The sequence below is a fragment of the Cyprinodon tularosa genome, unplaced genomic scaffold (assembly GCF_016077235.1).
Source record: "Cyprinodon tularosa strain WSP-4 unplaced genomic scaffold, ASM1607723v1 ctg986, whole genome shotgun sequence".
NCBI classification, from domain to species: domain Eukaryota; kingdom Metazoa; phylum Chordata; class Actinopteri; order Cyprinodontiformes; family Cyprinodontidae; genus Cyprinodon; species Cyprinodon tularosa.
In genome coordinates this window covers 169,063-182,268 of record NW_024039769.1, presented here as the reverse complement: position 1 = coordinate 182,268, position 13,206 = coordinate 169,063, and the positions used below count along the sequence as shown (strand labels likewise).

Here is a 13,206-nt window from a genome sequence, read left to right as displayed (position 1 = left end):
TAATCAAAGAGAAAAAAAAAACAAAGCAAAAAATGAGAACAGGCGGTGGTCTCAAACCATTTATCGTATTTTTCAGACATTTTAAGATTTCTCTGCATCTGATTAGTCACACCAAACTAATTTCTCAGATGCTTTATTGCAGCGATTGTTTACCTGATACCCTCTTTTTAATCAGAGGGAATCTGTTTCAACAAGCCCTTGACAGATGTCTCTTCTCTTCTCCAGCTTTCAAAAGCTTTTATCATTGTGCAAACAACAAAAAAACAAAACAAAAGAAAGGGAAAATATCCTGGCTGCATATGCTGTGAGGTTGGAACACAGACGACTCCACCACAGGTACTCGGGGCTTTCAGCAGCTCTGGGCCTAATCCGCAGTCATTTCCTCTTGGCGCTGATCGAGGCTGCAGGAAGCTGACTGAGGCCTGAGTGGTGCTGAAACTGCAGGGACTGCATGAATCTTTTAAGGGACCACGGATGCTTCTGAAGACATGGGTTTGGTGTTATTGATGCACAGGCCGGTAAATCATTTTTCAGCTACCGGAGACAGCTTTGAAACGGCGGTTTTAGCCAGTTATCGGCTTCCTTAACACCACCGTTTCAATGCTTTTCACCTCACAGCCTTTTGTAAATGTGAAGGGATTTTGTTTTCTTCTCGTTTTAAGATTTTGCTTCACAAAAATCAATGAGCAGGAATTAAATATAGATTTTTCCAGGTTAAATTTTGTTTTGTTTTTTGCAGATGCAGGTAGGTATAATACTCAAGTGTATGAAATGGAAGTTATTCCTATACTTTAGGTTGCTTAAGCTCTGTCAGATTAGATAAAAAGAATCAGTAAAGGTCTCCTTTAACATCTTTTTTACCCACAGGTTCTCAATAAGAATTATGCCAATGATTATGTTTTCACTTTAAGTAATGTTGAAAGGTGAGCCACCACCCTGGTTATATTTGCAGCATTTATTCCCCTGCGTTTAGCTCCTCTTTCCTTGCCAAAGGAAGCAGGGTTATTGAGAATGCTGCATTTAAGCCAATTTGAACATAATGCAATTGAACAAGTTTCAATTTATCAAGTATTTTAACCAGTAGCTGGTCATTTGTAGCTAGGTATATGGACACTATGATGGAAAAACCCCAAAAATATTAGTGCACTTTCATAATGATCAAAGGTTGCAAAGTCTGAGAAAACAAAATGTAGTTTTAAAGATTTCACCTTGTTCCAACTATAACTATTCTACGTTTTATATGCAGTCTATGTTTTTCTTTAGCAGAGGTGCTTTAACTATTGATCCAAGCGCAGCAATGACATCTGAACGCTTGAGCTCAAGGTCAGCAGGAGCAGACTGAATCACAGAGCGATGTCATTGGATTAGATGTCAGAATTTGATTGCACACATTTCATTTACAGCTTTTTTTTTTTCCACAGGCTTATAAATCACAGGATCATAAAACCCAATGTCAGAATGGCTGCAGAGTGAAGGGGAGAGCGAGGGTCTATTTTTAAGAATAATAGGACGGGCTCCAGAACAGGTGTGGAGCAGCTCCTCCAAACAATGGCCACCTCGTCCGTTCGGAACTAAATCGGTGGGCAGGGTCCAACGCTCAGCGGGCTATTTCTGTTGCTGCTGGTTTGACAGCCAGCTGTCAATATGGGGGACGCTTTTACAACAATAGGGCTTAGGTGGAGCTGATCTGGACTTTAAGACACAGATTTGTTTTGAAACGACAAAGTTTCCCTGATTAGATAGGCTTAGTAATGTCTCTCTTTACTGTGTTTTTAAATTGTGGTATTAATTAGGATCCCTTTTGGATAAAACCAGATTAGAACATCTTTAGTAAAAACACAGAAGTGATTTGGAATACAACAGAACATGCATTCAATAAATCTGAGTGTGGAAAAGCAGTGGTTGGAATGTGTGAAATCCCCCTGTGACCGGGGTATCGAATGTGCATTAGCTTTAATGAATGCGGTCAGTTGGTGTTTGGCTGGAACTGTGGAACAGCACACCGACCGACAGTGGCAGGAATGTTGCTGGTGCTGCTTTCAGCATTAAGCAGCATTAAGCCAAAGCCTGCAAAGCATGTCACCAACACAACGGTCTCAGGGGCGAGCTTAGCACCTTCTTCAGCAACATATGAAGCACTCAGAACAAAAGCATGAAGAAAATCCCCTTTTGAGCCGTCTTAGGCCACATCGGATCCAGTTATACGTTTATTCCCAGCTATGTGAAACTGCGAGTAAAATTGAGTTAGTATAAGATTTACACTACTTTCCTTTATCATTAAAACCATACCAACATTGTACAAGTCATCTTTTAGAGGTCATGTTCGGCTTTAATTGTCTCTGAGGTCAAATTGATGAACGCTTACCTCTTACACTGCGCGTCCCCTGAAGAAACAATGGTATTTACAGCAAGTACCGTTTTACGCCTCTACATCCAGGCAAATACTAGTCCAATCATTCCCTCTTCCAAACAAATGGCAAACTTAATACAGCCCCGGGGGTCTCGTGACTGCATGTCTTTGCTATGACTGGTCGGGACGTTTGCTTCTATTGTTGGAGACACAAAGTCAGATGAGAGGTACCTGGACCAAAATACTGCCTTCAAATACTGTTCATGAGGTGGGGGGAGTTATTGCAGAGAATAAGGAAAAATCTGGATTAAAGGTTAGAGCTCAAGTAAACAGGGTTATTGCAAAGTACAGGTGCTGGTCATAAAATTAGAATATCATGAAAAAGTAGATTGATTTCAGTAATTCCATTTAAAAAGTGAAACTTGTATATTATATTCATACATTACATACAAACTCATATATTTCAGATGTTTATTTTGTTTAATTTTGATGATTACAAATGACAACAAATGAAAATCTCAAATTCATCATATCAGAAAATTAGAATATTACTGAAGACCAATAAAAACAAAGGATTTATAGAAATGTTGGCCAACTGAAAAGTATGAACATGAAAAGTATGAGCATGTACAGCACTCAGTATTTAGTTGGGCCTCCTTTGGCCTGTATTACTGCAGCAATGCGGCGTGGCATGGAGTCGATCAGTCTGTGGCACTGCTCAGGTGTTATGATAGCCCAGGTTGCTCTAATAGTGGCTTTTAGCTCTTCTGAATTGTTGGGTCTGGTGTATTGCATCTTCTTCTTCACAATACCCCATAGATTTTCTATGGGGTTAAGGTCAGGAGAGTTTGCTGGCCAATTAAGAACCGGGATACCATGGTCCTTCAACCAGGTACTGGTAGCTTTGGCACTGTGTGCAGGTGCCAAGTCCTGTTGGAAAATGAAATCTGCATCTCCAAAAAGTTGGTCAGCTGCAGGAAGCATGAAGTGCTCTAAAACTTCCTGGTATGTGGCTGCGTTGACCCTGGACCTCAGAAAACACAATGGACCAACACCAGCAGATGACATGGCACCCCAAACCATCACTGACTGTGGAAACTTTACACTGGACTTCAAGCAACGTGGATGAAGTGCCTCTCTTCTTTTCCTCCAGACTCTGGGACCATGATTTCCAAAGGAAATGCAAAATTTACTTTCATCAGAGAACATGACTTTGGACCACTCACCAGCAGTCCAGTCCTGTTTCTCTTTAGCCCAGGCAAGACGCTTCTGACGCTGTCTGTGGTTCAAGAGTGGCTTGACACAAGGAATGCGACAGCAGAAACCCATGTCTTTCATACGTCTGTGTGTGGTGGTTCTTGAAGCACTCACTCCAGCTGCAGTCCACTCTTTGTGAATCTCCCCCACATTTTTGAATGGGTTTTGTTTCACAATCCTCTCCAGGGTGCGGTTATCTCTCTTGCTTGTACACTTTTTTCGACCACATCTTTTCCTTCCCTTCGCCTCTCTATTAATGTGCTTGGACACTGAGCTCTGTGAACAGCCAGCCTCTTTAGCGATGACCTTTTGTGTCTTGCCCTCCTTGTGCAAGGTGTCGATGGTCGTCTTTTGGACAACTGTCAAGTCAGCAGTCTTCCCCATGATTGTGTAGCCTATAGAACTAGACTGAAAGACCATTTAAAGGCTTTTGCAGGTGGTTTGAGTTAATTAGCTGATTAGAGTGTGGCACCAGGGGCCATCAATTTTGAACCTTTTCACAATATTCTAATTTTCTGATATGATGAATTTGAGATTTTCATTTGTTGTCATTTGTAATCATCAAAATTAAACAAAATAAACATCTGAAATATATGAGTTTGTATGTAATGTATGAATATAATATACAAGTTTCACTTTTTAAATGGAATTACTGAAATCAATCTACTTTTTCATGATATTCTAATTTTATGACCAGCACCTGTATATCACTAGTTGGGGAGTGTTGGCCTACTGGTTAGAGTAGTGCGCTTGTTGCCATTACCCTTGTTGCCATTCGATCCCCAGAGCTTCCATTCTGGGTCCCTTAACCCCAAACTGCTCCACGAATGCCGCACAATGGCAGCCCACTGCTCCCCAAGGGGATCGGGCAATATCTCCAATGTGAGATCAATAACGTTCAATTATAATTAGTTCTAAAACCAAGTGAAAGCAGTGAAAATCTAGGACCTGAGATACCAAAAAACAAAATAAACAATATTTTATTTATGAAAAAACTCAAATTACAGAGTGGCTGAAGGCAGACAGTTGATAAAGGAAATTATTTGTCAGCCTTTCACCATCACATTGACTATCAAAGCAGGCTAACTAAAGCTAGAGAAGAAATGCTTCTGGTAACTCAAAATATACTCCAAAAAATACTCCACAATGCACATTAAACTAAATTAAAATTAATTTAGGATATCTTTCATAATAACTGGCTTTAGTTAAACTTATTTAACTTAAGCAGGTTAGCCAACACTAGGCATTTCCGCTGGAATAGATCAAAATACACAAACATCACCCTTTTCCCGCCATTTATATAAAAAGGTAAAAGCAATTAAAGAAACAAAAGGGTTACATAGAAAGTAAAATCATAATCCAACAACTCAATTATATTGTTTTGTGCTTTCTTAATTGTTAACAGCAAAGTTTTCAGTGCATTTTAATGAGCGGAGGGTCTCACAAATATTGCCGTCAAACAAAACTGTATAAATGTCTATATTGTTAATTATGCTCCAACAATCATTATGTTGAGATAAATATAACAATAATATAACAAAACACATTTCTTTCCTGCCACTGAAATAGTCTCCCCAAAGAGCAGTCATTTTACTTTCAAGAAAAATGTTTTGAGAAAATGATTTAAAGGCAATAATGATGTTGATGGACATAAATACATTCTATTCTTTGAGGTTTAATGAAGAGAAAACAATGAATATCTAAGTTAAGAGTTAAGCATCAGTAGATTTTAATTGTAGTCCATGTTTCTTTTTTTAATCTTAAAGTTCAGTTTTCCAGTAGAAATGTATGTATTTTTATACTTTGATCTCCGGAGTTCTCATTTTGTAAAATGAATCTTAGTGTAGTACATAAACTTCAGTGTGTTGTGGCCTTTTTCTTCATCTGGCGAAAAAAAGTAGGGCAAAGGAAAGATGCAACAAAGAAAGGAAATACACAAGGAAGAGAAAACCAAGGAACAAGGAAAGAGGAACAGAAGTTCGAGTTAATGGATAGAAGGAAGGAAGCAAGGATAAAAGACAAGGAGGACACAGGGAAGGAAAAGAAGGAAGGAAATTAAGGAAGGGTAGAAAAGAAATGAACACAAGGAAGGAAAGAACTGAAATAATTAAGGAAGGCTAAATATGAGGAAAACAGGTATATAGGACAAAGTAAAGGGAGCGAGGACAAAAGACAGGAAGGTAGGAGGCAGGATGGAAACAATGAAGGAAAGAAACAGAATGGAAGGTAATCAAGGAAGGGTAGGAAAGACAAAAGAAGGAAAGAAATAAAAGAAGGAAAGAAATGAATACAAAGAAGGAAAGATAACAGAGATAACTAAGGATAAAAATAAAATAATAGGGGAAATGAGGAACATGAGGAAGTAAGGTGGGAAGGACATGAAGAAGGGAGGAAATATGAAAGAAAAATGGAATAAGCATTAATTCTTGAATTACAAACATTTTGCAGTTTTATTTTCTTTTTCCTTACCTGGAAAATGCCGCAAAAAAAAAAACAAAAAAAAAACAACAAAAAACAAAGACTCCTCCAGACAGAGTTAACATCAGGATATTCTAAAAGGTTTATAGATACTTTATAAAGAAAAGCTTGAAGTTAAATGTAGAACAAATACCAGACAATTAAAATCAAAGACACTTGAACTAGAATACCTCAATGTCTTTATTGTTGCATTTAAGTCGAAGGTACAATGTTACAAACATCCATCCATGTTGGGACATTGAGATGCAGAGTAGGATACGATTACAGATGTGTGTGTTGCATAGGCTTGGAGCTACACAAACAAGTGCATGATTAAAAAAAAATGAAAAAAGCATAAAAAACATAAAAAAAGGACACAAAGTTTAAAAAAAAATACAGCACAATAAAAAGACCTTATTAAAAAAAAACATAAAATGTCACATTAATTAACTCTTTAAAAAATATTTTGGTCAAGCTCCCCTGCTCTTTTCAGGAGCCAAAGGAATGTGATTGTCAGACTGTTGAGCAGAAACGTTAACCAATTTAATGCCCTGACAAACCGTTCATGTACTAATCCCAGATACAAGCTACTAAAAAACACAACGGATAAAAAAAACAAAAACATAAAATCAAATAACCTTTGCTGTGATCCATTTCTCAGCTGATGAAAACATCTTTGCAATCGTAAGGCGAGAGGTTTTACATAGTGGTAAATATCCTTAAACTGCTAACTCATTACATGCTTTGGGCAGCCTGTTTTTTTTATTATTCTTTTTTTAATGCCGCTGTCATACTTTGATTTAGTCAGGTGATGTTGACGTATAAAAAATTTGGCAAAAACGCTGGCATACATCAGTTTTGTATGTTATGGGCATGCTGGCATGTTTACATACGGCAAATATGCAAGCATGCTCAACATTTCTATGCTCATACGTAGGACATACGTTATGTGATCGTTGAGAAAGGTTACTTGTAAGTTACTCATAAGTAATGCTAACTTATCCAGCTCATATTATCCCCATCATAGGCTGAGCAAGAAGGTGAGTGTAAATGGATCCTCCCTGCGTTCACACCGACAGCCTCGACCAACAAGCTTCCTAGCAGACATAAAGCTGAATCTGCTGCGGCTGCAAACCTTCTTTCTTTTTATTTATTTTTTGGCCGTAAACAGAAGCAAGGTAATACAGTTACTGCGGAGTTTAGAGAAATCTTCTTATTGTACTTTTTATATAGGCTGAGCGTCTCCTTACCCCCTTCATGCTTGTGTCATATGATGAGCATTACGCTGCCGTGCATCATGCATAAGTTAGGCCAGGGATCTCCAAAGTCGTTCCTCGAGGGCCGCTGTCCTGCAGGTTTTAGAGGTTTCCCTGCTCCAGCACAGCTGCTTTACATTGATAGTTGATTAACAGGCTTTTGCTGAACTGCAATAATCAGAATCAGCTGTGCTAAAGCAGAGAAACCTCTAAAACCTGCAGGACAAGTTAGGCTGTCGTTGGACATAAGTTCTGGACTCGTTATGAATACTCTATGCATTCACCCAAAACTGAAAAAATGCATAGAAAGTTCAGCGTATGCCAGCATTTTAGAAGATTCTGGGATGTCGGCATACCCTGGCTAAATGGTCAAGGTGTGACAGCGACATTACATAGCATGCCCTTAATTAAGGTATTGCTTGAGCTTTTAAGAGATTACTGTAGAAGGCAGAATACAAAACATGACGTGCACTTTTTCTGTACAGGACAGCTTCAAGCAGAGAAGGCACCACGAGCATTCAGAGGAATGTAAGAAGATTTTGTCTGAATATTTTTTTTTTTTTTTACAGTGCTGCTAAGAAAAAGTTTGCATCTTTAGAGATTCATTCTGTTTTAAGATTTAATGTTGCACTTAAATGACACGTGGAGTGTTTTTTGTTTTTTTTGGATACAGCTATTAAGAAGTTTTTGCAAATCTGATGAATTCAGTTGCTGGAAGAGTAACGTCACGTTACAGTGTGGATTTTGACAAGCCCACTCAAAAAAAAAACCATTTGTTTCATGGAGACATTTAGATATGGAGTTGTTGGTGAGCAGTTTTCTACTCGAAAGCAGAACTTTTACCTCCTGAACCAAGTAAAAAAGAAACCAGACCATCATACTACCACCACCATGTTAAACTCTAGGTAGTTTGAATGGATAATAACACTGTTTCTTATCAGTTCTTCCATTTCCTTTGATTGGATTTTATAAAGACTTTGACGGCATGAAGTAGGCGAAAATATGTCAGACATTTTCCTTTTTTTACATTTACATTTAAGGCAGTAAAAGTGCTTCCAGCTTTCTAAAGAAATGCAATGAATCACAGCCTTTAAGTAATAACACCTGTACCTGATATTAAAAGAGACATTTAGATGCGACAATAAAAATTAAAAAAACAGAAGAAATCTGTAAAGATCAACCACTTTTTTCATCAGTACTGTTTAAATTTATCAATAAAAGCTAAAAAAAGAACAGATAGATAAGATAAAACAAATTAAAACTTAAATTAAAATGACAAGGATAATAATAAAAGTCATAATGGCCTTCTAAATATTCAGCACTCCCTTTCACCTTCAAATATAACCCTCTGTTGGTGAGTTTTTGATACTAAATAAAAAAGCGAAACATACCTTCTATGCGCATAGCGATGTTATAGATGATACAAAGATGATCAGAACGTCACATGTGCTAACTTATATTACTCAGACTTTTGCTTTGCTATTGTTAAAACATTAAACAAGTGAAATCAGCTAAAATCTAGAAGTGCTTACATTTCTATCCTGAACAGGTGGCTGCTGAGTATAAAATAGCAAAGTGTGAAGCGGTCTCTTTAAATATAAATAAAAAATAATAATAATAATAAAGGAGAGATGGAATGTAATCTGTAAGAGGTGGAGAGGTGGTTTCACTCGTCTCTTTGGAATGTGGGAACTTTTAAACCGGTCCAGTAGAGTATAAAAAAATACTAACGCTTGATTCAGATATTTTTTTAGGTTCTAAAATGTCCAAATTTCACAGCATTTTTTTCATTATTGTCAAAGCCTAACCCATTGTGCAAAAGTACTAAGATTGGCAAAGAAAAAACAATGGTGGTGTTTCAGTACAGTGCGAGGTCAGGATCTTTGTGGTCCCCTCGTAAGGATCTGTATTTCATTTGGTTTATAGGGAGATAAAAAGGAAAAACTGTTCAAAAGGTAGAATCTTGGATTGTCGCGGTCCCCATTTTTAGTGGCTCCGTCAAGACATTAGTGTCCCATACCTGGAGAGAGACACGATGCAAGTAGATCAGTGGCTGTGTTTACAGTCTTGTAGACAAGTGCGGGTTAGTGGCTCTGATCCTCTGACACGCGGGGGTCAAAATGAGCAAAGAGCACAGAGAAGAGTTCAGGAGGCAAAGCTGTGTGCTGTCAGCACTTACTTAAGCATATCTTAAGCAAAATCTTGAAAAGCATGGCATATATACACAAACAAAATCCAGAGCATCCATCGTTTGTTTTGCACTTATAAATTTAGAGCATTTGTAATTTTGGGAAGATTCTTCCTTTTACCATTGATTTTTCCTGATATGTTTTGAAGATATCTACCCAAGAAATTCAATTATCTAGATGTGCAAATTAGACATAACCCAGAAGTTTACAACTAAGGTAGTTTTACAAACACATGCTTTAGTATTATAATTTTCAAATATTTTTCTTTTCCAGCAATATGTGCTACTTTGTTTTAATTTTGCAAACACAGGCTTGCAAAATACATTTAAGATGGGTTAAAAAGGTTAACATTTGATTAGGAAATTTGGTGCTAACTGGGGTGTTTTGCGGTGCCTGCATCCTTAAGGTCCTGCAGCCAGCTCTGGGTAAGAATTCTGAAATCTGTACAAATCCTCCATCATCCTCTAAGTCAGCCTGAAATGGTGCACTAATCTGCAACATACCAGCCATTAATGTGACAAAACCAGCCTGGCAGGAGCTCCGCTTTTAACACTTATCGGGTCTAGAGCAGCAAAAGTGGAGCTGTGCATGAGTGAAAAAGTTAAAAGGTTTGAGTGGCGTCACGATGGCTGCAGAGTGTGTTTATAGAAGCTGCATGTGCATGTGTGCACTGAACAAGTGGCACGTTACATCGACACGTACAGAATCCATCAAGGTCAAAGTTCCCTCCTGTCTGCTGGGGGGTGAAGGAAGGAGACTGCACTCCGATCTGACTCTAAAATAGCAAGCAATGTTTAGGTGGCATCCTAAAAGGCTGTGGAGTTAACAAAAGGCCAAATGGCATGCTGGAAAAGACCGCAGGGAGGGCTATGGTGTGAGCAGTTTATGCTTTAAGGACACATGGTGCTGGGTAAATCAAAGCTCAGGTGACAATTTAACACATGTAGCAGAAAGGTCAAAGCAAAAAAGCAGGAAAGGGTAGTACTTTAGAAAACATCAATGCACACTTCAACGCCCTTTTGTTAGAGAAAGTAAATTGACAGCTTAGTTAAAAAAACGGGGGTGCCACAAAAATCTGGTGCTCTGACATTTTAGCATGGCTTACAGAGTTGGGTTGTGTTTATTAAATATTATTAGTTCTTTTTCTGTCATAAGATATTATTTTATAACATAATGTGTTCTGTAAATCTGACAGGAGTTATTAAAGGTGAAACAAGGATAACAAAGGTTCAGTTGGAACAGGCAGCTTATAAAGGTGGACATATTTGGGCTGTGCCTGTATGTTCGCCCTAATCACTATATAAGGAACTATATAGTGATTACGCCATTTTAAATGAGTTTCCAAATGTCTAGTGAATGGAAAAGTAGTGGGCTCAAAATTTCCCACAATGCACCTTGAGAAAAAGTGATCATCCATGGTCACTAGACAAGCAGATATATCCCGGAACGCTTTGAGCGGAGAGCTCTCCTCACAAAGCATTATGAGATTTGTTGTCACAACGGCCGCTGTTTTTTTTTGTGCTTATTTTAATATAAATATAATGAATATATTAGAAATGCATAAATGACAGCAAGAATATTAAATAAATAGGCTGGCAATTTCAAACTCCAACGATGTTAAAAGCTTTTATAATTGGCTCCTGTAGTAGCTAAATGTGCTCTAATGCTGGCTTGTCGTTTAATAAAAGCACAATAGCCTGGATTTCCATAACAGTGATGCATCATACATAGTTTTTGCTGGTAGTTGTTTGATATAAAAACTAGTGCTGTCAAAATTATCGCGTTATTAACGCGTTAACGCGAGGCCATTTTAACGGCGATAATTTTTTTAACGTGAGATTAACGCTATGTGGTTTTATGGTACAATTTTTCCAAGTACATCCCGCTGCAGCCTGCGGGAAGGCGGGGCTATTTTCCCCCAGTGTATGCATTTCTCATAGGCTTCCAGAGCGAGCTCCTCAAGGGAAAAAGACGCGCATACACTGGGTGACGCTAGTGCCTTTTCTTTAAGCCCCACCACCAACAAACAAGTTGAGTGTCTGGTAACTAGTAGCAACCTGAAATACGCTGAGAAAACTGATTACTGAGGTGAAATGGAATCTCGTAGCAGCCCTCTTGCCGTCTGTGTACGCAACAGGTCAGTATCGCGTGTGTGTGTGTGTGGGTGGGTGTGTCTGTGTGTGGGTGAGTGGGTGTGTGTGTGTTCTCATTTTTGTTAAGAGGCTGAAAAGTAACTTTCTAGAGAGCATAGACTACCTTCATCTAGTGATGTCGGTCTATTGATTTTGATGTATTGATTGAAAATTGTTCATTATTACCTTGGTTAATTAACATCTAATGTTAACTCTACTGCATTTTATAGCGGTAGGGTAAAATGCTTGTCTTTGTTCAAAAGACTGTATTAACTGTAAAGACTGTCTTTTACATCAGCCTGTTTTCAGGGCCTTTTTTTTGGCTACATATTTGTTATTTTTTGCTACATGCCTCCCCATCTTCTTGCCATATGTTTCTATGGCATAAATCAGTATCTGTGACCTGTTTTCATTTTAAAAAAAGAACATTGGCACAAACCTAGCCTGTATGTATTTTTTTGTATGTCATCGAGAGTATTTAAATGATTTTCAATCAGGAAAAAAATGTGCGATTAAAATGCGATTAATCGCGAGTTAACTCAGGCATTGATGCGATTAATCGCGATTAAAAAATTTAATCGATTGACAGCACTAATAAAAACAAATCCTGAAGATATTTTCAAATGTCTCATGCAAAATTCCTTTGCAGAAATAAGCTAAAACTAATGTCTTGTTATTACTCACCGTTAGCAACTGATTTGGCCTCTCCTCTGCCTGCCATCTGCCAAAAACATCACAAAAATATGGTTACGATGCAGCAAAGATAAGATTATAAATAAATAAAAAATACCAGAACCACTAAGCAAAAAGCATCACATTGTAGTCTAATGAAGTGTTTACCAACCGATACCTGGCTCTGGCAAAGCCCCAACCTCAGTCTAGGACCTACAAACTCCAGAATTACCTATTTTTCTGTTTTCATAATTTTAAATGTTTCAGTACGTCAAAGCAACGATTTAGTGGACAAAACTATCAATAATCCTTCTTAAAAAGTAACTGCTGTTGAAAACTATGAACTCATCCTTTTATGCAGGAGTATGTTCAATTCAGTCAAATTGGAGGCTTTTTTGAACATTAACTTACAGAGAGATGTCAAACCCACACCTTCCAGTTTCTGCCTTAAACTAAAATACTACATAAACTTCATTATATTTAGTAAAGTATTCAAAGTTGACCTTTTTGGTGTACCAGGTACCAATTTCCTGCAGCTTTACTACACAAATCAATGTCCTTCTCTTTTAGGACTTTCTGCCAAGCAGCATTTCATAAATAACAGCATGTCACCAGACCTCGAGGCAACAAAGCAGCTTGATTTTGGTAACATTGAAAAGTTTCTTTGAGTTCTTGGGGTTTTTATCCTAAAAAAAGGAATGGAAGCTTTTGTGTCTTTCCTGTTGGACATCTCACTATGGTAAAATAAGAGCTTAGAATAGAGTTTTTACTATTTCCAGACCAAAAGATGGATCTATCAGGCTATGGTTAGGTGATGAATTAACAAATTATATTTTTATAGTTAATTTATGATTTAAGCTTTTATTTTCTTAAGAAATTAGTTTAATGATCTG

At 37.7% G+C, this 13,206-nt stretch overlaps 1 protein-coding gene across 4 annotated transcripts in view; it reads right to left on the bottom strand.

Annotated features, from left to right (window-relative positions):
• Positions 1 to 9,065: 9,065 nt before the first annotated feature.
• cald1a (caldesmon 1a) overlaps positions 9,066 to 13,206 on the bottom strand; it is an 89,259-nt gene continuing 85,118 nt past the window's right edge. For all 4 annotated transcript variants that reach the window (XR_005279888.1, XM_038275977.1, XM_038275979.1 and 1 more), the window contains 2 exons: positions 12,326 to 12,362; positions 9,066 to 9,340 (listed from right to left, as the gene is read on the bottom strand). Coding sequence is in view for 3 of the 4 variants with exons in the window: in XM_038275977.1 (XP_038131905.1) it covers positions 9,327 to 9,340; positions 12,326 to 12,362 (51 nt within the window). In the remaining variant the exon portion in view is untranslated. The remainder of the gene's footprint in view (positions 9,341 to 12,325; positions 12,363 to 13,206) is intronic.